The 27,977-nt window shown below is 46.5% G+C and overlaps 2 protein-coding genes and 4 non-coding genes across 6 annotated transcripts in view; 5 read left to right on the plus strand and 1 right to left on the minus strand.

Moving 5' to 3' along the window:
* The first annotated feature begins 575 nt into the window (after nt 1-575).
* Nucleotides 576-14,173, plus strand: NOP58 (NOP58 ribonucleoprotein). Its single transcript, XM_061575398.1, has 16 exons — nt 576-774; nt 2,166-2,242; nt 3,382-3,434; nt 4,692-4,816; nt 5,690-5,826; nt 6,681-6,745; nt 7,608-7,742; nt 8,320-8,465; nt 9,107-9,233; nt 9,473-9,636; nt 10,232-10,366; nt 11,375-11,436; nt 11,981-12,135; nt 12,604-12,714; nt 13,010-13,101; nt 13,902-14,173. The coding sequence occupies exons 1-16, from the start codon at nt 730-732 to the stop codon at nt 13,953-13,955; spliced, it is 1,683 nt and encodes a 560-aa protein (XP_061431382.1). The 5' UTR covers nt 576-729; the 3' UTR covers nt 13,956-14,173.
* LOC133359026 (small nucleolar RNA SNORD70) lies at nt 3,521-3,608 on the plus strand. Its single transcript, XR_009757142.1, has one exon. It is a non-coding gene; the product is annotated as a small nucleolar RNA SNORD70 (small nucleolar RNA).
* Nucleotides 5,492-5,582, plus strand: LOC133359034 (small nucleolar RNA SNORD70). Its single transcript, XR_009757143.1, has one exon. It is a non-coding gene; the product is annotated as a small nucleolar RNA SNORD70 (small nucleolar RNA).
* On the plus strand, nt 6,269-6,349 carry LOC133359044 (small nucleolar RNA SNORD11B). The gene has a single exon (XR_009757145.1). It is a non-coding gene; the product is annotated as a small nucleolar RNA SNORD11B (small nucleolar RNA).
* LOC133359041 (small nucleolar RNA SNORD11B) lies at nt 7,870-7,949 on the plus strand. The gene has a single exon (XR_009757144.1). It is a non-coding gene; the product is annotated as a small nucleolar RNA SNORD11B (small nucleolar RNA).
* Nucleotides 14,174-14,274: 101 nt separating the features above from the next.
* LOC133357439 (uncharacterized) overlaps nt 14,275-27,977 on the minus strand; it is a 30,920-nt gene continuing 17,217 nt past the window's right edge. Inside the window, exons 14-24 of the mRNA XM_061575391.1 lie at nt 27,725-27,973; nt 26,572-26,880; nt 25,520-26,188; nt 23,934-24,068; nt 22,373-22,441; nt 21,644-21,718; nt 21,157-21,231; nt 20,165-20,248; nt 18,067-18,145; nt 16,479-16,652; nt 14,275-14,555 (exon numbers count right to left, since the gene is read on the minus strand). Of these exons, the coding sequence (XP_061431375.1) occupies nt 14,485-14,555; nt 16,479-16,652; nt 18,067-18,145; nt 20,165-20,248; nt 21,157-21,231; nt 21,644-21,718; nt 22,373-22,441; nt 23,934-24,068; nt 25,520-26,188; nt 26,572-26,880; nt 27,725-27,973 (1,989 nt within the window). The 3' untranslated portion in view covers nt 14,275-14,484. The remainder of the gene's footprint in view (nt 14,556-16,478; nt 16,653-18,066; nt 18,146-20,164; nt 20,249-21,156; nt 21,232-21,643; nt 21,719-22,372; nt 22,442-23,933; nt 24,069-25,519; nt 26,189-26,571; nt 26,881-27,724; nt 27,974-27,977) is intronic.

The following is a 27,977-nucleotide window of genomic DNA, read 5'->3' on the forward strand; positions in this document are numbered from 1 at the left end:
CATTTGAGGCTGAGTTGACCTAAGGAGGGGGGGGTGGGTAGGAGGCCCACAGGGACCCGGTTCAGATGTTCGTCACTGGTTGTTTGGCGACTGTGAGCGGGATTCTAACTCTGGTCGGCTGCGTTCGGAGCACGTTGAGTCTGCCGCTAACCGCTGCGCCACCGCTCCCCCCCATCGTCGCCCCGCCCCCAACATCGCCCCACCCACCCCAACATCGCCCCGCCCCCCCCAACATCGCCCCGCCCCCAACATCGCCCCGCCCCACCAGCCCCTCCCACCCGGCCCCCCAACATCGCCCCGCCCCACCAGCCCCTCCCACCCGGCCCCCCAACATCGCCCCACCCACCCCAACATCGCCCCGCCCCCAACATCGCCCCGCCCCCAACATCACCCCGCCCCCAACATCGCCCCGCCCCCCCCAACATCGCCCCGCCCCACCAGCCCCTCCCAACCGCCCCCCCAACATCGCCCCGCCCCCCAAAATCGCCCCACCCCACATCGCCCCGCCCCCCCCACCCCTCAACCAACCGCACCGCGCTTCATATTCCCCGTGACGTCACGAGCCTTCTCCGCGCATGCGCAGTGGGGTCGCGGCACTCGTGTGTAACACGTGGGGAGTTTTTGTGTGCGCGGGACCGCAGCAGCAGCAGCGACGACGGCGGCGCTTTCAGAAGCCGTCGAAAGTTTGTAACGTCGCCGCTTTTGCAACGTTCCAAAAACGCAGCGACAATGCTCGTCCTGTTCGAGACCGCGGCGGGCTATGCCATCTTTAAGGTAAAAAGCGTCCGCTGTACCAGAGTGTGTTTTTTGCGCGAAAGAAAAAAAACAAAAATTAAGGCCTAAATTTTTGGCCTGACACGTGGTTGCAAGTTGGCCGAGGGGCCTTCCTGCGGCCTTCGCTCCACGTTGGCTGGCGGGTGTTCTACGCGAGGGCTCTCCCCGTTGGTGGCAGCGGCCTTCGCCCGGCCGACAATCGCGGTCTGCTGCGGCTTGCCCCCTACGCCGATTACCCGATCGCGTTGACGGCGGAATGAACGCGGCCTAAGCCGAAACGTGGTCCCCCCCCCACCCACCACCGCAATGCCGTTATGCGTTGGAATGTCTCCCGTCTCTTCTTGCCCTGGCCCCCCCTCCCACTGCCCCACCTAGCATAGCTTGTTCTTTGGTGATGTTGCGTAGTTTATGTGCGGTGCTTGTTGAATTTTTTTGTACAATCGCAATGTTTTACTGATGATGCTAGTTGCAATTATTGGCGCGATGTCGTACTTGGATTGTTAATTTTGTGGATTTGCACTCCCAGGCACACCGGGGTGCTGTAGTAGTAACGATTTGACACGTTATGTTTACGTAACAACCCTTAATAATTGGCTCTGTCGGGTGGTGGCGGGTTTAACGACACATTTATATTTACGCGATACAAACCCCATAAAACTATGGATGATGTCGGTCGCGAAAGTCATTTGGTACAAATATCTGATCCTGCTTATGAGAGCTCGAATGAAGTTTCGAGTTTGCTTAAAGAAATATCCATCAACTGTTGAAATCCACTGCTGGATGATGAAGAACTCTAGACGCCAGCTATCTCACGATTCTGCGATGTAATCCCAACGAGAGCACCTGCTGGCACACGCTTTGATTCCAACGCTCCATCTCTCGCCTGAGACGGGCGCGTTCCCATTCATTGTCTTTAAAAAATTAACCCGTAAAAACAAAGTTTTTCACTATAAACCCTTTATATGCGTGGCGGCTAGAGTCCTCTCGTCCTCTGGCTTGAGATGGCTGCCACCTATGGGTCAGATGATTGCCTGCCACCATTAAGCAATTGGTAATTAAATATAATTTATTTTTTCCTAAACAGTGTAACATTTTGGGGGAAAAATTCACGAAAATAAATTGTCACGCACAACGAGTCTGTGTGCAAAATGTCAGCTCGATTGGATCACGGGAAGTGGGTTAAAAAACGACCGAAAGATTTGCACGGGCGGAAGCAAGTAAGCAAGTGAACTTAATATAAAGGATTTAAAAATGCAGGACCGATATTGGGTCTGGAGACTGTAAGGGGTTTTTGCTCGGATAAATATGTTGTAGGTTCTGGTGAAGAACCCGGCGTGTTTTAACGAGCGAGCGCCAAACCTCTAGCTTTCATCCTCTTGCCACGTGCTCAGGTGCTGGACGAAAAGAAGATCCAGGAGGCGGACAACATCTGGAAGAACTTCGAGACGGCGGAGAAGGCGAATAAGATGTAAGAACCGTGGAGAGAAAAGTGAATAATAGCTGTAAAGTTTAGCATCGATTTTTATACTTAGAGTAAGATATGCAGCTGTGAATCCGCCTTGAAAGTACAGTACAGGGTGGTGGTCTAGATGTCTTGTGACCCCATCCCCCAATTAATTGACCCCAAAACATGTTATTCCCTTTGCATATTAATCTAAATAAACTTTACCTTTTAAAAATATTAAGTTTATAATAAGTGGGGGGGGGGGGGGGGTCACAAGACATATGGACCACCTTGTACAGCGCTTGGAGTACCAATTGATTGATCTGACCTGCCTCTTCGATAGTAAACTTTTCCGGGACCACGATTCTGTTTAATGGATTTGTACTTTTACATTGGGCATATATAGGTGAATAGCGGTTGGAAAGATATTTTTTTTAGATTGGTGGTAGTTCGCAAACTCAATGATTCAAATCGAGTCTTAAAACCACTAAACGTGCATGGGATTGTGTTATAGGGTCTGTTTTAAATTAATGTTAGAATAGTAATTGGCCTCCCCGTGCGTTCTGAATAAGACTAATCGACCGAAACGTTGCAAACTATATACTTTTTCAAGGCAGTTTAAGTGACGAATGTGAGGATTTTACGACCCGTTAATGGTTTACATAAGGTACTTTTACAATGCAAAAAGAGTGTCATGTAATAGACAAAGTAAGGGAATCTACCAAGGATCGTTACATCTCATTTAATCGCGTGTCTTAAGTGAATTCAGTCTCTTTTTAAAACACTTAAATCTATAGAATACTCAAGAGATGGTTGTGTAGAATTTCGTTTGTATCGACCATGTAAATTACCTTTTATGTTCATTCCTGTGTTGATTTTTTAATCCAGGTCTCCTTTGCAATATCAGTCTCTCACCTAGCTATACTGTACATAGTAAAACATAATTCATAAATGGAATAGTGATGGTACCATGCTCTCAACTGGCTATACATAGTAAAACAGAATTCATCAATGGAGTAGTCATGATTACTCTTAAGGTGCTGGAGTATATAAAACTAGTTACTTGGTCTAGCTACTCCATCCACCCTGTTGAAATGCCACTGTTGTCTGGTCATACGCTGGATGATTTTTATTTTTCCCCCCCACTTGTAAACTTTGTGCAGCGTCAAGCTGAAGCACTTTGAAAAGTTTAAAGACACAACAGACGCGCTCGCAGGTGAGTGATCCTCGTGTGAGGCCACTGGCTTTGGACAACGGTCTTTGAATTTGTACAATTTAGCCAATTTTTTTTTACACTGCTCGCAAACTGTTGTCGATGATGCATGAATTTATAGACTGAATGCAAAGTGATGCACGATTTATTCGTCACTACCACTGAGACAACAGAACAATGACGTTATGTTCATGCCCATGCACAGTCTTACGTACAATAACGTCATGTCTTTTTCCCAGGAAAAAAAACTAATCGGTTTTTAAGACTATTTTCAGGAAGGTTTTTGCTTGAAGATATAAGTCTGACCACATCCGTCAATTAATACAGGGTGCTTCAAAAAAATGTTAACTCTTGTATGGGACTCGTTTTTCATGGAAGAAGAACGGATAATACACTGTAACATAACAATTGTATGTTAATAGCTTCACAAAGTCCCCACTTGTTCGCCATCATTGTCAACGCGTGCCTGGAATCTTCTCCAGGTGGTCTCCAGAGCCCGGAGGCACATTTCTTGTGGTATTGTTGCAAATTCTCGGAAGTGTTAACATTTTTTTGAAGCACCCTGTATTTTACATCTTAGAGTAAACCACAGTACCCGGAGAAAACCCTCAAGGTGCTCCACATTGCCCTCCAGCCATCTGGCCACGTCCCCATCCTAAGCCTTGCAACGCCTGCTGTTCTCTGGCAGTCTCCCATCTAAGCACCAAAAACACTTGGACCTGCTGAGCTTTGAAGAATTGATGATGTGGGCTGCTTTTAGAATGATATGAGGTGATTGCAATTGTATTCAGGGCATAATACAATTCTGCATAAGTGAGTGACGTATTATTCAGAAGAACAATTCACTTTAATGCCATTTCCATGGAGTGTATTGCCTCAGAAGTGACTTGGTACGTTGAATAATTATTTAGGAGACGCATAGCAGTGTCTGACTGGGTTCTGCCAAGTGTAAACGCCGCTGTAGTTGACCGGGCGTCAGAGGTCGCAACCGGGTACCCGATACCCGTACCCTACCCGATACCCGGCTACCCTTACCCGGCCGGGTACGGGTAGCCGTTTGCGACCCTGGTGTGGCTGGGTACGGGTAGGCCGTGAGTCACTGGTGAGTGGCCGTTTGTCACTCATTTCGGGTAGGGTACGGGTAGGGAACGGCTACCCGTACCCGGCCGGGTACGGGTACCCATTTGCGACCCTGGTGCGGCCGGGTACGGGTAAGGAATCAAAACCCGTTTGCGACCTCTGCCGGGCGTCTCTCTGCAGCTGCCACAGCGGCGGTGGAAGGGAAGGTGGGGAAAGCTCTGAAGAAGATGCTCAAAAAGCTGGTGGCGAAAGAAGCGCATGAGCAGCTGGCAGTCGCCGATGCCAAGCTGGGAGGAGCCATTAAGGTAAGGATTCAACAACCATACTTAATCATGGGACCTCCTTTGCCAGTAGCAAAATATACTAATAGGGTTTTTCCCCTTTTTTCTGGCAACAAAACTGACACCTTTTGCAAGGAATCATGCTTACATTAACCACAATACTTGCAGTCAAATGCAAACAAAAAACAATGCTCTGATGATTTATGCATTGTCTTTGAAACTGATTGGTCCACACCAGAGACAGCTTTCTTTAGAGTCTCGTCTCATATAAATTATCAGAGTATTGTTTTTTGTTTGCATTTGACTGCAAGTATTGTGGTTAATGTAAGCATAATTTCTTGCAAAAGGTGTCAGTTTTATTGCCAGAAAAAAAGGGGAAAACCCTATTAGTAAACCATACTTAATTTGAACTTTCATTGCTGGTGAAATTAAAACTAGTCTATCCCTCTTGCCTGGTTCATTGCATTTTTTTTTTTAATTGTGGGTTGTCGATCATAGGCCAAAAATGGCAAGCGGCCAGCAATGCATGGTACGATCAAAGGTGTAATAGATTATTGGTCAAACACATTTAATGTCTTGAGTAAGGGGATATAAATCTTGCGAAAAAGATGATGGGAGGGAAGTCCAGGTGACATCGTTCCTGGTGTCGATCAACACTCGGGAAGGGTGCTTTTAAAACGTTACATCTGAAATATCGAATTGAACGTTGCCAATGATGCATCACATTTCCATCTGATAACAAATGCAGAATCTATTGGAAATTCGTCACTACCTCTGAGGCAACTGTCAAAGTAGCTGTTACTCCGGGTGCTTTGATGTCCTTTTCTTTGTGGTGGGTGGGATTTCAGCTGGGAGGAGGTCCCGTGTAACCGGCACTATTGTTCTACTTGGTTTCAGGACAAGTTGAACATGAGTTGTGTTTACAACACGGCGGTGACGGAGCTCATGAGAGGCATCCGCTCGCAGATCGACAGCCTGATCACGGGCCTCCATCCACGCGAGATGAGCGCCATGTCCTTGGGTCTTGCGCACAGGTACCAGACCCATGAGAGTCACAGCTCTGTTAATGTCTATCAACAGACCTCTTTACTTCTTTATAGCCACAAATAAATAAAATGTTTTAGCATATTAGCCTTCCAGACCAATGTAGCCCAGCAGCATTTGTTTAAGCAAGCAAACTCTGGACCGGTTTTAGCCTTCTAGGTCTCATCTTGTTAAACAAGTTGGCAATAGCATTCTATGTAAACATTTGGGTGCTTTTTTAATTGAACAGTAGGTCACACCGGTCCAGAGTTTGATTGCTTAAACAAATGCTGCTGGATAATATTGGTCTGCAGGTTTGTATTCCTTAATGAGCAGTTAACGAATGTGAACGTTTTTTTGTGATGACAAGAGGTGTAAATGATTCGATGATTTTGCTCACAATGTCTCTTTGTAGAGTTCTTTGACCGCACGTTGTGTGCCTTTAATGTACCCTGCTGGCCGATGATGATGCTCATACGATAACCTGACTTAATCCTGAAGGTTTATCAGTCACTACCTCAACTGAGGCCTGCTTTTTTACTGTAGGGGAAAAGATCGTGTAAAATTCGTTTTAATGGATTTGTATGTTCATAGTTCATCCACTAAAGGTGCTATAATGCACCACAATGTTTACATATTTGTTTTCATTTAATTGACTTGTAACAATTCAACTGATTTGGAGGATGGCGAGTCGTTATAGGTCTAATGATAACGAGCTCGGGAAATGAATGAAGATGTTCTGGCCGCTCGCAATTTTAGCTGTATTCTAAAGCAGTGTATATAACAAATAATCTTGCTTTGGCTTTTCAGGAACGTTTCCTGCATGTCCCCCTAATGTCTGATTCTTTTCACATTTTATTGTCAGCTTATCACGGTACAAGCTCAAGTTCAGCCCGGACAAGGTGGACACGATGATTGTCCAGGCCATATGTAAGTGATACCATGAGAATAGTTGCATCCACTTCAAATACAAGTGGAATGCAATCACAATCCTTAAAGCGAAATCGGCTTGAGACTCCCATAAATCGTGTGACTTGTGTGGCCACCCCCACTTTTTTTTAGTCCTTCCCCTTCTCTCTTCCCCCTGTGAAAACACTGCTCCTCCGTGCACCTCACTTACGCTTGCTCCTTCTCTCCCAATTATTCCTTCCCCTCTCACCACATTCTCATCCCCCGACATCTTGACCTGATCAGTCCTCCTCCCCTTCCTGCCCGGTGGTCCTTATTTTTTCCTGTTCCACATTCCGAGTCGCGTTTTGCGGACATGCGTCCCAACATCTCCCTTCCCGACACGGCCAATAAGCAAAAAAAAAGTGTCACGTTGACAAAAGACATATAGTTCACTACTTTAGCCTACCGGTGTGGTGAAGAGTGAAACCACAACATTTACAATTTTTTAGTACGACGTTTCGCTGGTTATTGCATCCAGCATCATCGGGCAATTCGCCAGAATGCCCGATGCAATTACCAGCGAAATGTCGTACTCAAAAATTGTAAATGTTGTGGTTTCACTCTTCAACACACCGGTGGACTAAAGTAGTGAACTATTTGTCTTTTATCAACGTGACACTTTTTTTGCTGATTGGCCATGTCGGGTGGTGGAGGGTTACGACACATTTATAAATAACGCGATTTAACCAAAAAACTTTATTATTAATAATATTGGTCGCGAAAGCCTACGTGTTAAATCTCCCTTCCCTTTGCCGTTCCTCTTTCTTTTTTCCCTACACGAGTAAAAACTTTCCGAATAATATATAACCTCGCCGATTTTTTGCTTTATTTTTTTACACAGCCCTCTTGGATGATCTCGACAAGGAGCTGAACAATTACGTCATGCGCTGCCGGGAGTGGTACGGCTGGCACTTCCCCGAGCTGGGAAAGGTGGTCACCGACAACCTGGCTTACTGCAAGACGATCAAGAAGATGGGTACGTCTGCTCTTACCAACGCCAAGAAGCAAAACTAGCTCTGCCCTTGCCACCATGGCTGAGCTGCGATGAGCTTCTGCATAAATACACTGTTACGAGTGTTAGAATGGCACCTCTGCTATGACCATGCCGGCCGATGATGATGCTCATACGATAACCTGATGAATTCTGAAGGTTTATCAGTCACTACCTCAACTGAGGCCTGCTTCACTACCATCGTTAGTCATTGTATATCTGTTGCTATCAAACCCCTGCTATCGTCAATCTCACTCCTGCCCATATCCAGTGTAGCTCTTCAGGCCTTGAGCCTTGACCTGCTGCGCCATGCCCATTGGAAAAAAGGAGGCTGCATACTATAGGGGAAAAGTGTCATTATAAAAAAATATAATATTAATATCTATATTAGTTAACTATCATAACCACGCAGATATGTTTAGAGTGCAAGCAATTAAGTAACAACAAATGTGTCTTTGTGTGAGGCACCCTGTTCGCGTTTGCATTCGGTCCCTAGGAGCACGGTTCGTTTCGCTGTCACGTGCGTGTAGGGTATTACATTCTGGTGTGTTTGCCGGTGCAGGTTTCCGAACGAACGCAGCCACCACAGACCTGTCGGACATCGTGCCCGAGGAGGTTGAAGCCGATGTCAAAGCTGCGGCGGAGATCTCCATGGGCACCGAGGTGTCGGACGAGGACATCACAAACATCACCTTCCTCTCTGAACAGGTCCGAGGAACCCTGCTGTGTTTTTAGTCTTCTTCACAATTGCATCGGTGTTTTGTAGAATGTCGCCACCGGTTCACGATCTAGCCACTGATGGATAAATGCCAGGCCTCCCCAGGCCATAGCCCATATCTCTTGGTCGTGCACTCCGATAATCCATCTAGCTCTTGCACACCAACCGATTTCATTGGTGGACAATCTGTTCAACGTGTTGCCCACCTTTTTTTTGAGTTAATAGAATACGTTTGCGGGCTGCACATACATACGTCATGGACAGCATGCTAACGTGCACTAGGAAAGCAACTCGGTTGTTGTTGGCGTGTAAATCTGGAAATACTTTCACTTATGCGTATGTTGTGTTAAAGTTACCACTATTGAGGGAGTACTCTCCAATAAGGATTTGTGTACGCGTCGCTGCTTTTGTAAACGATTAAAAATCGCCATAACTCAATACGAGTATTTAAGATGTCTTCAGGGAATCTAATCGGCAAAGAGGTTGATTTGCTTTTCAGACTCAAACCTTTGCCGCTAACTTGTTAGAGGATGGACCTTGGTTTGTTTCGCCTAGTTCGAAACAAACATGACAAAATCTTAGCTAAAATCTATCCTCGCGTTTGCTTCGTTGTGGTACGTGCGCCTTTCAGGTGATTGAGATCACAGAGTACCGAGCCCAGCTGTACGACTACCTGAAGAACCGCATGATGGCAATCGCTCCCAACCTCACCATCATGGTGGGAGAGCTGGTGGGAGCTCGTCTCATCGCCCACGCAGGTGATTCCCCGCCGCTTGGCCTTGTGAAGCCAGCTTCTCATTTCAAATAGCCAGCGGCAAACCGCACGTCTACGACAAGAGGGCCCAATGCTGGCATGGCTCGCATCTGCCAGTGGAAAATTGGCACTGGCGTCACTTCGTGGAACATTGCTTTTTGATATCGTTCGTGTTCGGGGCACATTTGCCGTCTCTGTGAATTCCGTCCGCTCATTCGCTCTGTTTGTGCCATCGTTTAAAAGGCTCCCTGCTGAACTTGGCAAAGCACCCGGCTTCTACGGTACAGATCTTGGGGGCAGAGAAGGCTCTCTTCAGGGCCCTCAAGACCCAGCACGACACTCCCAAGTACGGCCTCATCTACCACGCCTCGCTGGTGGGACAGACGACACCAAAGAACAAAGGAAAGGTGAGTACACTGCGGTAGTGTTTTAAAGGCTGTTGCAAAGCATCATCGTTGGCCATGATCCATTAAACTGCTGTGTGGAGGCTTCCTAAAGCCGTTGCCATCGTTTGGTTCTGCATTGTGTAATAATCTACCTGGCACTTAAATTGAGCCTACCCTTGTAAAATATAAGGAACATAAATATTATTTTTGTGCAGTTGAGAGGAAATTTACGTTGTAATTTTTAAAGTGTTTTTTTATGTTTAATGCTTGCACGACCAATTGATTGCCCATGAACTCCTCTATTATTTCCCCCACGTACTGGGAATTGCTTAAGTAATCTGGTCAAGTGCAGGCATTTCTAGCGAATGCATATTCGTCATTTATTACAGCTGCATTCAATTGTCATGGGCATCCGAGGACGATTTGGTAATTATAAAAGCCAAAGGTGTAGCCCGGCAAGTGCTTGCTCACGCCAATGCTCCACTAGTGGGAGCTCTAGAAAGCCTCTCTAAAACATATTGGCCTACTGTTTCGAAACTGGCCCAGACAGCTTGGAAGAGTTGGGAATTGTATTTGCTTTCCAAACCACGAGTGCTTTGTTTTTTTTACGTGACAGATCTCGCGAATGCTTGCAGCAAAGTCCGCTCTGGCGATCCGCTACGATGCGCTTGGGGAGGATACGACGTCCGAGATGGGCCTTGAAAACCGGACCAAGCTGGAGGCTAGGCTCCGGGAGCTGGAAGACAAGGGGGTAAGAAATGCTGCTGCACCTGCCCGAGTGTGTATGTGGGGTCTTATTTAACCTTCGTACAAAATGTGAATATAAAACGGTTACTGCGTGGGGCGCACACTGCGCAACTCATTCAACGTGTTTTCAGGGTTACCGCGTGCGTCCTTCGACATGTCCCCCGTTTCACTCCCCGTGACGGGACCGTTTTGCAGCTTCCTCAGGAACGCAATTAAGTTGCTTAGGAAAACTCCTTTAAAAAAGTTTTTTAAAATCAACGGTTTTATTAACAACTTACGTTTAGCTCACGGTCGGAGAAGGTACGTCATTGGTGCCTGAGACACACGGCGCCTGCGTTTTGTGCGAGCCGATTCCACAGTTTAGGGACCACTGCGTTTTTGACTTACACAAAAATATATACAAATAATAAGGCGTCCATACAAAAATGTTAATTGCTTTAAAGTAGCGAAGTAATTGATGAATTGATGCCGATTTTCATACAGGCATGCATTGTCACCGGATCTGAGTACGTGTGCAAAATGTGGAATTGATTGATTGATCACAAGATTTGACCACTACAAACACAAGTGACGTTAAATAAAACCGTTGAAAAAGACTCCCCCAGCATGTTTGGACATTGTGCTGAACAGTGTTGTTGTTATTCTTGGTTCTTTCGGTAAAGTCACGTAGAAGGGAAATAATAAAATACAAATATAAAACAATAAAAATGCTCACGACGTTTTGACTGCAACACAAGCAATCATCAGGTGTGAAATCCACAGCTGTGGATTTCACACCTGAGAATTTTTATTGTTTTATATTTGTGTTTTATTATTTCCCTTCTACGTGACTTTACCGAAAGAACCAAGAATATGAATCCCTGCAGTCACGAAAGCTTTAAATCAAAAAATTCAGTGTTGTTAAATCCTGAGAGCTTGTCACTACAGTTGAGAACCTCGCTTGCTACAATGCCTTGCCACTTACATAGCCATCTTAAGACTTTTTGTTTTATCCTATCTGATTCATTTTCAGATTCAGCGAATCAGCGGCACGGGCAAAGCGTTGCCCAAGTTTGAAAAGTACCAGCACAAGAGGTGAGTTAGGTGTACATCATCATTATTATTAGCCATGGTCAATCCGCTGCTGGACAAAGGCCTTGTTGTTAAGCTTTTGTCACATCTCCAGAATTGCAAAAACACAAACCAATCCTTTTTACTGCCTGACTGTGAACACGTAGCAGGACCCCGCTCCCTGAAAATCGCTCTTTGAGACTCCGTGAGGCTTTTACAACTTATGTGAATATAAAGTTGTGCTTTTGCCTATGTGTTGCTTTTTTATATGCGGCCCGCTGATGATACTTGTATGATAACCTGATTAATAATGAGGGTTTTATCAGTCACTACCTCTTCTGAGGGCCTTGCTTTACAAAATAAAAACGGCAAGAGCACAAAAAACAATTAATTGTCCTCCAGAATATTTGACGATGCGTACGCGCGTGTAAAGGTTATTGATTTTTTTAGGTGTGCGGTTTTTTTAGAGTAAGTTTGACCTTTTTCACACGCGGTTTGTCTCGGTTCGATCACAAGCTGGTTTGGACGGGGTTTGTCTTGTTTCCCTCCCCCCTCCCTCTCTCCCCAGCATGGTGAGGACATACGACCCGTCCGGTGACTCAACGCTCCCGTCGGTGTCGAGGAAGCGCAAGATCGAGGAGGTGGAGGACGTTGACGACATGCAGCAGCAACAACCAAAAAAGATAAAGAAGGAGAAAAAGGACAAGGCTTCCGAGGCAGAAGGTGGGGAGGGGGGAGGATCGAGGGAGACATGCTTGTGTTCGGAATGCTCTCGAAGCGAGGTTAAACGTATCGCGCACGCATACGGATTCTCTCCGTTGCTTTTACAACACGTGTCCCAGCAGTGTTCTTCAGAGTAATGATCAATAATTGAACTGCATTTCAAGCCTCGCTGTGAGATGACGCAGTTTTTTTCTAAATCCTTTTTAGCGCTGGTTTTCATCTTTGAGGCTTTTGGTAACCCTCCTTTGATCGATTTGGCCCTTTTTATAGGGCAAGTCCCGAATAGCAACACAACTTAAGATTAAAGGATTTGTTCGTAAAGTATAATCTTTACGAGAGTTGACGTGCCACTTGCTATAGACGGGCCCTCGTGCACTGACATTTTCAACCCTCATTTTTGCATCGGTGATGTGAGATTCACGATTTGTTTTTTGTCTTGCGCTTTTCAACCCTCGGGGCTCACAAAAGCTTCCACCCCATCGTCGTCAAAAAAGAAACGCGCGGCCGCCGAGTCTGAGAGCGACGAGGACGTTGCAGACAAAACGCCGAAGAAGAAAGAAAAGTCCCTGGAGGTGGAAGGTAGGCATTGAAAGGAGCTAGCTGCTCTATTTGCATATATTTCCATAGCATACGCCGTTTTTTTGCATGGGCAATGCGGTTGCGTTTTGCCGCTTTATGTATTCCCTGCTGAAACCGGTTTGCTCCTGCCCCCCCCCCTCCTCCGGTCGCTAAAAATGCAAATATTGCTGTTGTTACCTCGCCCTTTGAACAGACTTTTTTCGTGGCGTCCGTAAAGCGTGCAACGCAGGTCATTGCGCGTGACTAATTCCACTTTGTCTAATTGCCGTGTGCCCCTCTCTCGTCAAATCTAAAGAGACGGAGACTCCAAGCAAGAAAAAGAAATCTAAGAAGGAAAAGCATCAAGAGCAGGACGAGGAAGAGCTTCCCAGCGTGTCCCCTGCGCAGGTGAAGCCGTTTGCAAAACTTTGGAGGCTACTCGCAGCCCCGCGCGCGCACGCCCTTTGGACATTACTGGTCCACCCCCTCCGTCTAACCAGCCAGCAAAACTTTTTTTATAATACAGATAGTCCCCGAGTTACGATGGTCCGACTTACGATATTTCGATCTTGCGATGGCGATAGCGATACGACAAAATTGTAAAATGTTTTAAATTTCGCGCGGCAGGCAAACGCAGCAGCGTGCGAGGTACGAGATGTACGCATGTTAAAAGTTTTTTTTTATAGCAGATAGGATTGTTTCCTGAAAAAACTTTCTATTAAATTGCAGTTCATATAGGTAAGCTAAGAATTTACCTTGTTTTTTTACATTTTACTGTGCAATACAGTATTGTAATTAATAAATACATACAGTCTATAGTTTATACGGTACGGTACTCTAAATTGCTCTGTCTTGCTAAATTATCACCATTCTTTAAGACTCCTAGGTAGGCTTGGCCATCTTCGACTTACGATATTTTTGACTTACGATGGGGTCGTCGTAACGCATCTCCATCGAAAGTAGAGGACTACCTGTACAGTCCCCACTCCTGCGTGCCTCCCTTTTGCACGTGAGGGAGGGGGGGATGGCCCCCCTCCCTCCCTCACGTGCGGGGGGTAGCCCCCCCTCAACTGACTGAAGTGGGGGTGGGGGGGTAGACGTTCAACCTTCTACCGCTTGTGGATAGAGCCACTTGCCCCTGCGTGAATAGTCGTGTTTCTGATCGAGTCTGTTGTAACTCACTGGTTGTCTTTATTGTCTGCGTGCAGCCCTCTTCGGAGAAGAAGAAGAAAAAGAAGAAATCCAAGCAGGAAGACGATTAGACAAACAGGAATGTATGAAAGAGTCGCTGTATCACGAGCGTACAGTGGGCCTTGAAGGTTAATACCTTTTTTATACGCAACATTTCGGTGTGAGTCGTAAGCGATCGCTCAATGAGTTTGATCTGCCGGTGGGCAGGTGCTGCAGTTGCTTGAAGTATGAGTTGACATGTGGCAGAATGTATAAACCGTCCGTGGAAAATAAAAAAAATGTACTTCTATTTGAGTTTGTGTTATATCATTTATAAATGAATATTTCGTTATAGATATTGTAATAGTTTTTTTCAGTTGCCATAGACAATGATTAGAGAGGGTTCACACAGTAAAAAGATTTATTTTCACAAGAAAAACGGAAAAAAAGTTCCAAGTAAAATGCAAATGCACGGTTGGTATCTGTTTTTTAACATACGGTAGTGTAATACAATATGCCTTGCGATGCAACAATTTTGGACGTTAAAATTTTATACATTGATGTTTTTTTAAACATTAAAGTGTTATCATGGCTAAACTGTCAAATGGCGAACAGCAGTCCTCACGTCCTGTCTTCCTCCGTGCTGTTGGTCGTGTTCACGATGAGAAACCTCAGTGGTGGCTGTTCCTTTCCTGGCAAGGGACAGGATCAATCACTCCTAAGTGAGTGTACTTCACCTTATAACAAACAAATGCATACAAGTCTTCTCATACACTTTCGACTGAAACTTTCATTTTAAACCACCTTGCAAACGAATTTGTGCAACAGTTGCCTAGTTTTCTTTTCGTATAGTTTTACATTAGACAGTCCGTATGTTTCGTCCTTTGTCCAACCAATGTAGTGGCGAGCCGTGGGGTGGGAGGGTACAAAATGTTCCCATGGGAGAACAAGAATTCGGGAGAGGTTATACTGCTCAAGTTCTCACGGTTCTGCCGTATAGCTCCGATGTGTTCTCAGGTTGTGCTGTGTGTTCGGCATCGTGTGATGTTTCACTGCACAAGCTTCAGAAACTGACTGGAGCACACGTTTGACCCTCTGTTACGTATGTATGTTGAACTTCCTTCGCACTGTACGTAGCCAATGGTGCCGATCGGAGGTGGGGGGGGGGGGAGGACAAACTAAACGGTTATAAACAAGTATTTTAAAATCTGGATTTAAAAGTGCAGTGCTTTCCTAATATCGTGAATGATGAAGATGGTGAGAGTGGAGGATTGGGTAGAAAAGTGGATGAGGTACGGCTTCATCAAAGGCTCGCGCGACTTTGAGAGGACCGCTCACCCCGAAATCTTTGCCACCCCTCTCCGCCCACCTCCATCCGCTCACCTCGTTAAGAGTTGCGGGCTTGCTGGTGTTCGGTAGGTTTGTTAATAGTGTGGCATTCTCTTGTGTGTGCATGTTCATCGCCTGCACGCAAGCGGTGAAACTGGACACGGCTCGCTCTCATGACCTTCCCTGCCCTTAGAGTGTCCACCGCACTTTGAACATTATGCTGAACACACCGCTGAGTAACACGTAGGTGGAAAAATCTTGCCGAAAGTTCGTGCGGGTGTGCGTTCGGAGTTGAGCGGTTTAGGAGGAGCTGGGGGGGATGCGATGGTCTTCTTTCGTACGACTGCTGTCGACGGCAGAGCAACAACTACAATCTCGCGTTCAGGTGGTCAAGCCAGATGACTGCGTCAGGAGCAGCGAGCGGAGTGTATCTTCTGTGATGTCTCTATAATACTGGTAGGAACGAAGTGAACCAGCCTACAATAGATTATATCGTCCGTCCGATGTCTGATTAGGTGTAGCAACATCGCCCCCTACTGGAAACACTTGGCATGACCCTACAAAAACCTTTAGACTCAGTGAGGCTTTCCTGGCTAAACAAGTGTAACATTCCCTTATAATTCCCTGAGATAGCTTTTAATTAAAACATTTAAATTAAAAATTAACTCGCAGCGGCCTAAAGCCTACAGCTAGGCCTAAAGCCTAGAACTAGGCCTCAAACTCTCCCTTCGTATCGTACCCCCGCGTGTGTGAAAGGGAGTTAATGTTTAACAATGTTACATTCCCTGATGTTTTTAAATAGAAACATTTAAATTTAAAGCTTTTACATTAATAATTAAAACATTTAAATAAAAAATTAACTCACAGCGGCCTAAAGCCTACAGCTAGGCCTAAAGCCTAGAACTAGGCCTCAAACTCTCCCTTTGTATCGTCCGATTAGGTGTAGCAACATCGCCCCCTTCTGCAAACACTTGGCAGGACCCTACAAAAACCTTTAGACTCAGTGAGGCTTTCCTGGCTAAACAAGTGTAATAATACATTATGTTTATATTCTTTGGTTATTCGTTCGTACCAGCCCACCCCGCAGGGACCTGTTATTTGTGGATCGGGGCTTTGCAGCGTTATGTACGTACGGTCTGATCTGGATGACCACAGTCGCACACTACTGGAGTTTTTTTTATGTTCCATTTGTGCATCAGGTATTCCCTTTTTTTTATCCGCCATGGTTTGTGCAGTGGATGCGGTTCAGGGTGAACCATGAAGCACCTTCGTTGCCGATTGCTCACCGAGGGCTGCCATGAGGCCTAGCAGCGCCGCGAACACGAGAGTGCCCATCAGGAGGCCCATGAGCAGCGACTGGCACTTGCGTCTGCGCGTCGGCTCGCTGTCGCCCGCGTGGCCGATGTACGCCCGGCAGTCGGGGAAGCAGCCCCCGCACACGCAGTACGAGCTGCCCAGTCCTGGAAAACGCGCTTGGGAGGATTGGTACATGTTGTGCTCGTGGTGCGGATAATTCCATGGGTTGCCGTGTTTTTTTTCTGTTCCCCAGATTGATGCACTTTTTTTTTTATCACCCCCTTGTATTTTGAGAAAAACAAGTCTGGGTGTATTATTTATAGTCCAGTGTGTGGTGTAATTTGTATAAGTTTATTGACACCAGGCATGATGTTTTAGTTTTCACCTTGAGCGTCTTTCCAGAGAATATGCTCATGTTGACTTTTAAGCTCTGGGTTTAATTGCAATTGTTCATGCTAAATTATGATGGTGGCAGGTAAATTTAATGGTAATACAGTTGGTGAAGAGGAATATTGGGAGTATCTAGATTACAGAAAATAACGCATGCAGCTGTTCAAAAGGCACGCTGCCTTGGGCCTATAAAAACTAAAGGGCCGATTATTTTTTGGTATGATAAAGGTTTCTTCAATATATTTATATTGCAAGAATAAGCACAGTTTATATACAGAGGCATGGCAATTTTTTTTTTTCACAAGGTGAGAAATTAACAATGGAGATGAACTTTTCGAGATTGTCTTCAGTGCAAAATTAGCGAATAACATCTGCAAACGGTGTTTTTCGCACAATCGAGTGAGTGACAGTGGTGGTAGTAGTAACATGCGGCAGCAGCAGTACCAACTTTCAAGAGTCATCACTGAAGGCCTACAAAACACAAGTTCCTAGGGCCTACAAGAACCTTAATCCGGCCCTGTGGCAAGAAACGGACAATTAAAGACGAGTCGTTTGGGATGGTGTGTGCTTGTGGTCTCATGAGTTGACCCAGAAATGAGAGCAGCACCCGCCAGAGGAGATGGAACGAGATGCAGAGCGGCTGGATAGACCATGGAAGAAGGACGTGGAGCAGGACAGGTTAAACATGAGCGGTGCGAATTATTGGTGCCAAGCGGATAAGTGCTGGGACTTCATTTGACCCCCCATCGGAGCAGAAGCTGATGAAGGAGATGGAAAAGAATAAAAATACTGAGCTCAATGTTATATTGGTAATTTCAAAGCGCTGGTTAACTATAAACTAAACTCTATTTTACCAGGTAAGGCCCACTGAGCTACATAGCTCTTTTTCAGAAGCGACCTGGCCACATGACAGCGCAACGAAGTCGCTAATCGCGTGGAAATGCAAAGCAGCCAAACGCTCTCCGAAACGCACGTTGATTCTGAATGTGGAAGGCAAAAACTGGAGGACCCGGAGAAAAATCCACGCGACCACGGATAACGCAGACTCCAAATATCCAGCAGCTTACGCTGGTAACCATGTGTGCTCTCTTTTTTTCGATGCAATAAACGGTTATTTCGAACCGAGCCTAATGGGAAAGTCGCAGAAAAGCAACATCGTGGAACGTTTATTGAATCTGATGGTCGTACCGTAGCACACGCTGCGCTGGCTTGCCGATCGGGAGACGGCTGGCGGTAGTTTATCCGCAGGCTTCTCTTTCTTGGTTGGCTGTGGACAGTGAAACTTGAACAACAGCAACAACAAAAAACTTTGCGTGTTGGTGATGTCTCATTTTCCTCGCCAAATCCAATCGTGTGATGGATTAAAACACATTTTCTAGATTTGAAGCTTTCGTGACTGCAAGGATTCATACTCTGGTTTTTTCGGTAAAGTCACGTAGGTTAAAGATGAAAACAAATAAATGAAATCACGACGTTTCGGAGGCAACACAAGCTTCCGTCTTCAGGTGTATCACCTTGATACAGCAAAATTTCTGTATCACTTTGATATAGCATAATTGCTGTATCACCTTGATACAGAAAAATTGCTGTATCACCTTGATACAGCAATTTTGCTGTGACGGTTTCACCTCAAGACGGAAGCTTGTGTTGCCTCCGAAACGTCGTGATTTCATTTATTTGTTTTCTTTTTTAACCTACGTGACTTTACCGAAAAAACCAACGAGTATAAAACAAAAAAGTCTGCTTTTGCAGATCTGGCTCTGGAAGAATGGTTATGCAGCTTTAGCATAAATATAACGTTATTCAACTTTTACCTGCTCTATATTATCAACTTCAACTGTATAATTATACACATGTCCGAAGACCAGATTGCCCAAAAAATGTGCTCAGTCTCATCAGAACTTAGAAGCTCAGCCAGGGTTATGCTCGGATGGGCGACCACCATGCATACCAGGTGTGATAGGCTGCTGCGGTGCTATGTGATGGTCAGCAAAACCCATCCTTACAAACCTTTGCACTTGCACATCTTTGCTTGCTACCCCTCACCAACATGCACTGACCAGCACGGAGGTTTTACGGTCAAATAACTCCCGTGACCTCCACGGTGTGGAGAGGTTCTCGTCCAGCAGTGGATGAGGAATATTCCTTTACATGTGCGTATTGTAACATCCCCAGCGTTTAACGGTACTCTCTTTATTGTCAGCCAACACTGCTATAAACATGGGCATTTTCGTTCTTTTCTATCATGTGCATCAATAGGTGCTTGTGCACAGGCATGTCCACGTACACGTGCACCCCGTGCTCTCTTTTAGCCCCCCCCCCCTTCCAATACGTTATCATGTGCAACAACAAAGATAAAAGACAAAGATCCCCCGTATAGCCTTAACAGACTGTAGAGGCAAGTGCTGTTAGCGAGCACCAATGAAGGCCGGAACAGTACACGAGGGGGTGGGTGGCCAGCGCCACGCTCAACCGCCTTTGTCTCCCTATCGGCGATGTTTACATACCGCACCAGGTACTCATTTGAGGCTGAGTCGACCTAGGGGAGGCCCTAGGTGACTTGCGCACAAACACGTCGACGCCTACGAGCACCTCGTGCCCTCTTTTAGCCCCGCCCCCCCTCCCGATACGTTCCATTCATTGGCTACCACATTCTGATAAGCCCCCCCCCCTCTCCTCCCCCTTAACTTGTATTTAAGAGCTTGCATCTTGAATCCCTGCCTCACTTGATGCAGCAAATCTGGCTGTGACGGTCCAACCTGATGACGGAGACTTGTGTTGCCTCCGAAACGTCGTGATTTTTAAATCCTTTATATTAAGTTCGCTTGCTTGCTTGCGTGCTTGCGTGCTTGCTTGCTTACGACCGTGCAAATCTTTCGGTCGTTTTTTAACCTACTTCCCGTGATCCAATCGAGCTGACATTTTCCACACAGACTCGTTGTGCGTGACAATTAATGTTCGTGAAATTTTTTTTCCAAAATTTTACACTTTTTAGGACAAAACATATTATATTTAATTACCAATTGCTTAATGGTGCAATGCAATCATCTGACCCATAGGTGGCAGCCATCTCAAGCCAGAGGACGAGAGGACTCTAGCCGCCACGCATATAAAGGATTTATAGTGAAATACTTTGTTTTTACGGGTTATACTTATTATTATTTTATTTTTATTAATTTTAATTTCATTTTTTACCTACGTGACTTTACCGAGAGAACTAAGAGTATACTATCTAATGCTGCAGCGGTAATGGTAATGATTGAATGCAACGTGTGAATCAAGGTACCTCTTTTGCCGCCGTTTCGTTTGGCTCATTTTCCACGGAGATGTCCAAAGAAATCTGCGGTGGCTCCACTTTTAATGGCTCAGGCTGCAAGATACGCACACCAAGAGTGCTCAAAGTAACAGGTGAACGCACAAGGACTTGAAAATTAGTCTTCTTGGAACAGGTTTGTCAGAAAGACAGCGTCTGTCAGACAGGTCTGTCGGAAAGACAGCGTCTGTCAGAAGCTGTCTTTCCGACAGACCTGTTCTTCACCTGAGGACGGCTGCTTGCGTTGTGGCCGAAACGTCGTGAGAATAATTTTATTATGTTTTATTTTTATTATTTTACTACTTCCCTTCTACGTGACTTTACCGAAAGAACCAAGAAGATGACTCCCTGCAGTCACGAAAGCTTTAAATCGAAATTTGAAAATAAGTATTTAAATTTAATTCCCCTTTGTGAGCATGCAGCAGCCAGTTGTCCACGTGACTCAAAACTAAACTTTTTGTTTATTTTACCAGGTAAGGCCCACAGCTTTATAGGTCTTTTTGCAGAAGCGACCTGGCCACAAATCATAGGTCGACGAAGTGGCTTACTGCGTGGAAATGTATAGCAGCCAAATACCGTAAACGCGTCATGTTGATTCTAAATGTGGAGGGGCCAAATCGGAGGACCCAGAGAAAAGTGGACGCGACCACGGGGAGAGACGAGAGACACGCAAACTCCAGATAAACAGGCGTAGGGGGTGAGGATTGAAGCCACAATACCAGGTTGAGGGAGTTAGTCAGATCTGTCAGGACATCGGCCTGGCCCTGCAGAAGGCCTCTGCTATGCGGTGGAACATGAACACGGGTGTGACCGGCCATCATCGTGTGCACAATTCTCATGATTTTAGGGTTGTCTGTAATGCCACGACAAAGATTGTTGACCAGAGAACAATCCAAAACAACATTTTATCCACAAGAGGGTTGCTTCATTGAAATGTTTGCTTTCCATGGCAGGACCACTCTCACCTGTGATGATTCATTGCCAGATGAAGTAATGGTTTCATTTGACTTTAATTCATCTTCATCGCTGTCTTCGGTGTCCTGCAACAAACACAGTATTCTGCTGAGTTCGGCACGATAGTTTCAATAGTTTCGATTTAAAGCTTTCGTGACTGCAGGGATTCATCTTCTTGGTTCTTTCGGTAAAGTCACGTAGAAGGGAAGTAATAAAATAATAAAAATGAATGACAACCCCAGCTTAAAAAAGACGCTCCAAGCCTGGGGTTGTCATTCAGACTCTGTCTTCTTGACAGACCTGTTCTTCATCTGAGGACGGCTGCTTGCGTTGTGACCGAAACGTCGTGAGAATTATTTTATTATGTTTTATTTTTATTATTTTATTACTTCCCTTCTACGTGACTTTACCGAAAGAACCAAGAAGAGGAGTTTCAACAGTGTTAAGCCTTATCTCGGGTGATCACTTACGAAGTGTATCGTGCATACGGTGACGTACCGTAGCTGATGTTGATGCTGACGATGATTCAGAGCGGCTCGTTGACGATTCACTGCCATCTTTTGTCAGCTCTGTCTGCATGGAAAACAGAACTGGATGTTGTTTTAAGTAATTTTTTTTATCGTTTTACAATGAGCTTAATTTCTCGCCGAAAATGTAATTCTCACTATGAGTAGGCACATGACGAGTCCCACAGCCAGAGTGAGACGTATAGACTGGATGTGGTGTGTCATACGCAGACATATATATTACTGGTAGGAACCTCCTGGTTACACCAGCCCACGGGATTATTGTGTCCGTCCGTCGTGCATCTAAAAATGGGAGGGGTGGGGCTGGGTGGAGAGGGGTGGGGCTGGGTGGAGAGGGGTGGGGAGGGGCTGGGTGGGGAGGGGAAGGTGGGGAGGGGCTGGTTGGGGGGTGGGAGGTGGTGGCGCTGGGTGGGGAGGGGCTGGTCACCCCGTGATGCCCTTATAAAACTCAACGTTTAACCTACTCACGCCGGCTTGTGCCCGCCCTCACAGTCGGCCATATTTGCGGAATACACCACGCCGCCGTTGACCCTGCAGCCATTGACCGAGCAACCCAACGTTCCTACCAGCTCCCTCCGCAGGAATGTGTTTCAGGTCACTGACCTGGACAAACCTGGTTGAAATTAATTCCTGTTTTTACGTGACACGAGAGTTCAACCGTTCCTTAGTTGTGTAATTGTCTCAAGTAGGGTCGTCGTACCTGCGCGGACTCTCCAGAGCTTGACTCCGTGTCGCTGGATTCGGACTGTGTGCTCAGACTGCCATCAGTCTTGAGTTCGCAAAGTAAACAAACCTCAGGTCAGATAATTCACGTGACAAAAACTTTGAATTGCGTTTCATGATAACGATTTGGCGATCATTTGCGTCCCTTCGTCGATCCGCGAATAGATTAATGCCTCCCACGCTTTGATCGGTCATGGGAGTTGTTTGACCATACTTCACCACGTTATTTGAGTTTGGTGTGAAGGTATGATGTCAAATCGTGGTCGTTAGGTTCATCTCGCGTTGTGCTAAACATTGCGTCGCCACTCCATCCTGTTTTTCCTTAGAGGTTTTTTTGTAACAGTGGTTATGATTTATTTGAGGTGGTCAGAGAAGCACATTCATTGTTACTCCCATCAACTGCATACCCTTCGGAAGCCACGCTGCCAAGCATAGTGAATGCATGATGATGATGAATATAATTATCCCATTCTCATGAGCCATTTGGTAATTGCTTTTAGTTGTGTGGTTCGGAGGGATCCCTCGACACGGCTGTCATCAGTGGACACTGATGACTTAATGCAAAGCTACAACTGCTTGCTCCAAGACACCAACCACAACCCTTCGTTGCCAGAGGCTGAACAGGAGGTTTTCCTAACGTCAGAGGTCACGTAAGCATTGACCCTATTCGTCAGATTTAATCCAAACCTACATTGACATTGCTCTGCTAAAATCACTGCAATAACAGCGCCGGTGGCTGGTGTTAATGTTAAACTGTAATGAAATACCCCTGTGGTTAAATCGGGATGCATTAACTGCACCAATGTAATTTCGCAAAACGGCAAACTGCGTGCGTGCGTGGGCGCGTTCAGCCAGACGTTTCCTAAACGCCTCTCGAAAATGATACGCGGTGGCCTAGTTTGGTTGACATGGACCCTGGAGCAAGGGATTATATGGGGGGGGGGGTCCTTGCCCCTGACTGAGTGTCCGTGGTCTAGCTATTGAACTGAACTAAACTATTTTTTTTATTTTACCAGGTAAGGCCCACTGAGTTGTATATAGCTCCTTTTTAGAAGCGACCTGATCACATGATAATGAAGTGGCTTATCAACGTGTGAAATTCATAGCAACCAAATACTCTTAAACGTATCCTGTTGATTATAAATGTGGAGGGGGGAAATGGAGGACTTGGAGAAAATTCCACGCAACCACTGGGTGAGAGAGTGAGAGACGCAAACTCCAAATATTCAACAGGCCTATCAGTTGATATGCAAATTCTTTTGTCAAGGCGCTCTTCCCCCTCCAACCCAGCTTAAATATACGCTCCAAGCCTGGGGTGTTTCATTCAGACGCTGTCTTCCCGACAGACCTGTTCTTCACCTGAGGACGGCTGCTTGCGTTGTGGCCGAAACGTCGTGAGAATTATTTTATTATGTTTTATTTTTATTATTTTATTATTTCCCTTCTACGTGGTCGGGATCGAACCCACGACCTCCTGCATACCAGGCGAGAGAGTGAACATCTCGCCACCGCGGCGCCCCAAGGTTATTGGCGCTCACCTGCGCCCCGTCGTGAAGGTGACCCGAGTAGGAGGGGCGGCTGTGCCGTGGCGACCTCATCACCACGGGGCCCCCAGGGCACGGCAGCTCCTTCCAGCTTCCCGGCTGCTGCAGGTGGCCGTTGTGAGTCTCCGTCTGCGAGATGGGAAATCTCATACTCTTAGGTTTCATCGGTAAAGTCACGTAGGTAAAAGTAAATAAATAATAAAAATTTATTATAAACATAATAGAAATAACAATAGAAATAAAACAATAAATCACGACGTTTCGGAGGCAACACAAGTCTCCGTCATCAGGTGGGACCGTCAGCTAAATTTACTGTATTAAGTAAATTCAGCTATGACGGTCCCACCTGATGACGGAGACTTGTGTTGCCTCTGAAACGTCGTGATTTATTGTTTTTTTTCTATTATTATTTCTATATTTTTTTAGCATTATTTATTTATTTTCCCCTACGTGACTTTACTGAAAAAACCTAAGAGTATGAATCGTTGCAGTCACGAAAGCTTCAAATCTAGAATGGGAAATATCATCTCTTTTGACAGATTCTCGGTTCGTATTTGGGCACGTGCGATAGAACTTTTGTGTCTTTCATTCGTTTTACTTCACCCAAAGATCAACTTGTAACGCAAAACAATTCAGCACGTGGGATATGTAGAAGGGCAAATGCCCAAAATATCGTGGATTATATTTTTTTTCAGGCCAAAGTGTTGTTAGAGAGCTTTTTGCTAGTTTACTGCTAGTTGTGCTTGTGCACGAAGACTGCCAACGCAGCATTGACAAACGATGTGATTAAGTTACCCCACTGTATTCTGCTCCAGGTCTTTAAATAAGTATAACCCGTAAAAACAAAGTTTTTCACTCTAAATCCTTTATATGCGTGGTGGCTAGAGTCATCTCGTCCTCTGGCTTGAGAAGGCTGCCACCTATGGGTCAGATGATTGTCTGCAGTATTAAACAATTGGTAATTAAATATTTAATTTGTTTTCCCTAAACAGTGTAAAATTTAGGAAATTTTTTTTCACGAACATTAATTGTCTCGCACAACGAGTCTGTGTGCAAGATGTCAGCTCGATTGGATCACGGGAAGTGGGTTAAAAAACGACCGAAAGGTTTGCACGGTCGTAAGCAAGCAAGCAAGCACGCAAGCACGCAAGCAAGCAAGCAAGCGAACTTAATATAAAGGATTTAAAAATATGAAACCAGTCCAAATGGGCTCTCAGGTGTTTTTAAATGAATATCGCTGTGCTCTCGAGATCGGAATTATGCAATAAAATCTTCATATACCAAGTGGCTGAGGGGCAACATGTGACTGTGCTACGAACCCGATGACCCAAGTTCGATTCCCGCTTACGACTAAAACATCGACAATACTCTGAACCAATCTTCGGCCCACACCGCCCACTCGTGTGCCATTCATGCCTCGATATATCGGTGCTCGTCTTTGTAACGCCCCAACGGTCTGTTACGAAGGCAATAAAGGGGATATTTGTATCAACCTATCTCAAACTGCTGTCTAATTACAATTATAATCATTTCGGTTACCTTTATAGGCAACCCCTGCAGAGAAAATGTTGTAACCTTACCTCCGTGCGCTCGGCGGCGTTGGCTCTACTCTTGCCACGCTTCCTCCGGTGAACGTGCCTCTTGGCCTTCTTTAAAACGCCCGGGCAGTCCTTCCCGCGGCTCGTGCTCCTTCGGCTATCGCCGCCGCTGCCGCCGCCGCCGCCATGAATCAGAATTATCGGCGACGTCCACTCCGGATCCTCCTTCCTGCAGTCCGCCTCCGGGACCTCTGTGAGCTCGCGATGGAACTGGAACGTGGAACTGCGCCGGCGGCTGGCGGCTTGCGGGAAGCTGCGACGGCGCCCGGCGGGGGCGACCGAGCCGTGGCTCTCCGGCGGGAGCGAGAAGGGCGCGTCTGGGTCCGGAGGTTTCTGCCCCTCGACCTGGTGGAACGTTAACACCGAGTCGCGGGCGCCGCTCGAGCTGGTCTTTCTCGTAGAAGGAGCAGTCCTGTGCCTCTTCCGTCGCCTCTTCTTCTGTTTGGGGGTCGTGAGGTCGCGCAAGCCGGGCCGGTTGGGCTGCGATTGTGACGAGACGTTGGCTGCTGCCGGATGATTCTCGTTGGCCTTGCACGGTCCAGTGGCTGAGTCCTGGCCACTACGGCCAGGGTGAATGTTGGCGCAAAATGGTTTGGAGGCCGCGGTGATGGTTCTCTCAGGCAACGCCACTTGTCCCATGGGAGTTTGTAACTGGATGGCAAAATATAAAGATGCGTGATTAACATCATTTTTAGTTTTTAGTTTTTTTTACTTTTTACGATGAGACAAAAATCGTGAGTGAAGTTTGATCTTCTGCTGGGTTAGGCTGCGTGTTGGGCATTTCTTCTTTCAAGCTTTTGTCGCGCGCCAACGTGAGCACCTTCAACTCCTGAAGATGTTCGCAGTAGTGCGTTGCAAAACCCCGGATAAATAATTGCTCGATTCGGAAGAGCACACTTGGATTGTGAAAAACCCGCCCGCTAAACAACATTACCCAGCAATTACTCTAATCATGTTTAGTCATTCTTTGTCATTCTTATCATTGTCGAATTCTGGACACTCTTCCACTGAATTCTGTCTTCGGTGGCACTTACCGATAGGTCATCTTGCCGTGTTCCGTGTCGCACCTCTTGCCGCGTCCTTCTCCCAGTGCTGGGAGGCAGTGTGCTGGATGGAGGTAGGGTGCTGTGTAGCAGCATGCTGCTGGGCGGGTGCAGGAGGCTGAAGCGCCTGGCGTCGTGACCCTGGGAGCCGTGCGCGAGGTGACTCCGGGCTTGGTGGCTCAGAGCGATGAAGGGAGGCAGCGGCGTTTGGTAGAGCACGGGCACCCGCCCGTACCCGGACAGGGCCCATGTCGGGGTCGTGGCTTCGCTGGCCCATTGCTTCCTGGGGTATCCAGGCTGCTGTCACAGACCAACCACCGGCAGTTTACATCGGGAGCGCCCGTGCCAAACGAGCCAGAAGCGTAGCTTCATGTTTTGTATGGCGGATTGTAGATGCAGCACAACAGCTATAATTTCACATTCAGATGAGTGGATCAAGAGCGTAGCTGATGAAAGACAACAGACAAGCGAGCGTAACAACGCATTTGCATTTTTCGAAACGGTACTTTTTAAATATATTCCAGCCATTCTCAATACACAGCTGGATGGAAGGCCTCCCAGCGCACAATGTCAGCCATGGGATTGTGTATTGTTTATTTTACTTCACCACGCGGGTCCGTGGAAGCTGGGGCAGGATAAGTTTTGATATCGCTCGCCACAGATGTTAGCCTTGAAACGCGGGTCGCCGGGATCATACTGCAGCGTATTAACCACTTTACCACCGCTCGGCTATCATAGTATTAATGCCCATTGTTAATGTTTTGTTTATCAGGCCGTGCAATGGGATGCGTGGCCAAAGCCATTCACGAATACCTGGCTTTTCGGTGGAGAAAACGAATTTATAAGAGGAGCAACACACAAATCCCCACTCGGTTGTATTAAATAATGTTGCGCTACTGTCATCACATCGACACCTTGTAGCCCAACCCTACAACACCTGGTATTTCCAAGCAGTCTCTGGCTCAGCTTTTCGAGGTCGGTCGCATTCAAGGTCGTGGCAGTTTAAGCTATGTATTCACATCGCGCACATAATCGCAATTAGTACATTCGCGAGTTTGGGGCACGGCGAAATGTGGAGGCTGCGCCATATTTGCATTGGATGTGAACCTGGGAATTGCTTTCCTGCCAGGGTGTGCGCCAATACCATTGTGCCATCCCGCTGCACGGGCTGCAGCGGTTGGGATGCGGCGTAGCGGCGGCCGGGGGTCCTGCTGCTGGGCTCGTTCACGTGACGGGTCTGCTGCAGGTCTGGATACAGCCCGGCCGGTGTCATCGTGGGGAGGTGGGGGGCTGCTGGGTGGCACGCCGGCGTGTCGGCCTGAGCCGGCGACATCCGCAGCTGCATGGACTCCGCGCGCGGTGGCCAGTAGAATAGCGGTGGTCCATTGCCCATCTGG

This window comes from Lethenteron reissneri, chromosome 7 (genome assembly GCF_015708825.2).
Source record: "Lethenteron reissneri isolate LAM-NWPU_2019-01 chromosome 7, ASM1570882v1, whole genome shotgun sequence".
Classification (NCBI taxonomy): Eukaryota; Metazoa; Chordata; class Hyperoartia; order Petromyzontiformes; family Petromyzontidae; genus Lethenteron; species Lethenteron reissneri.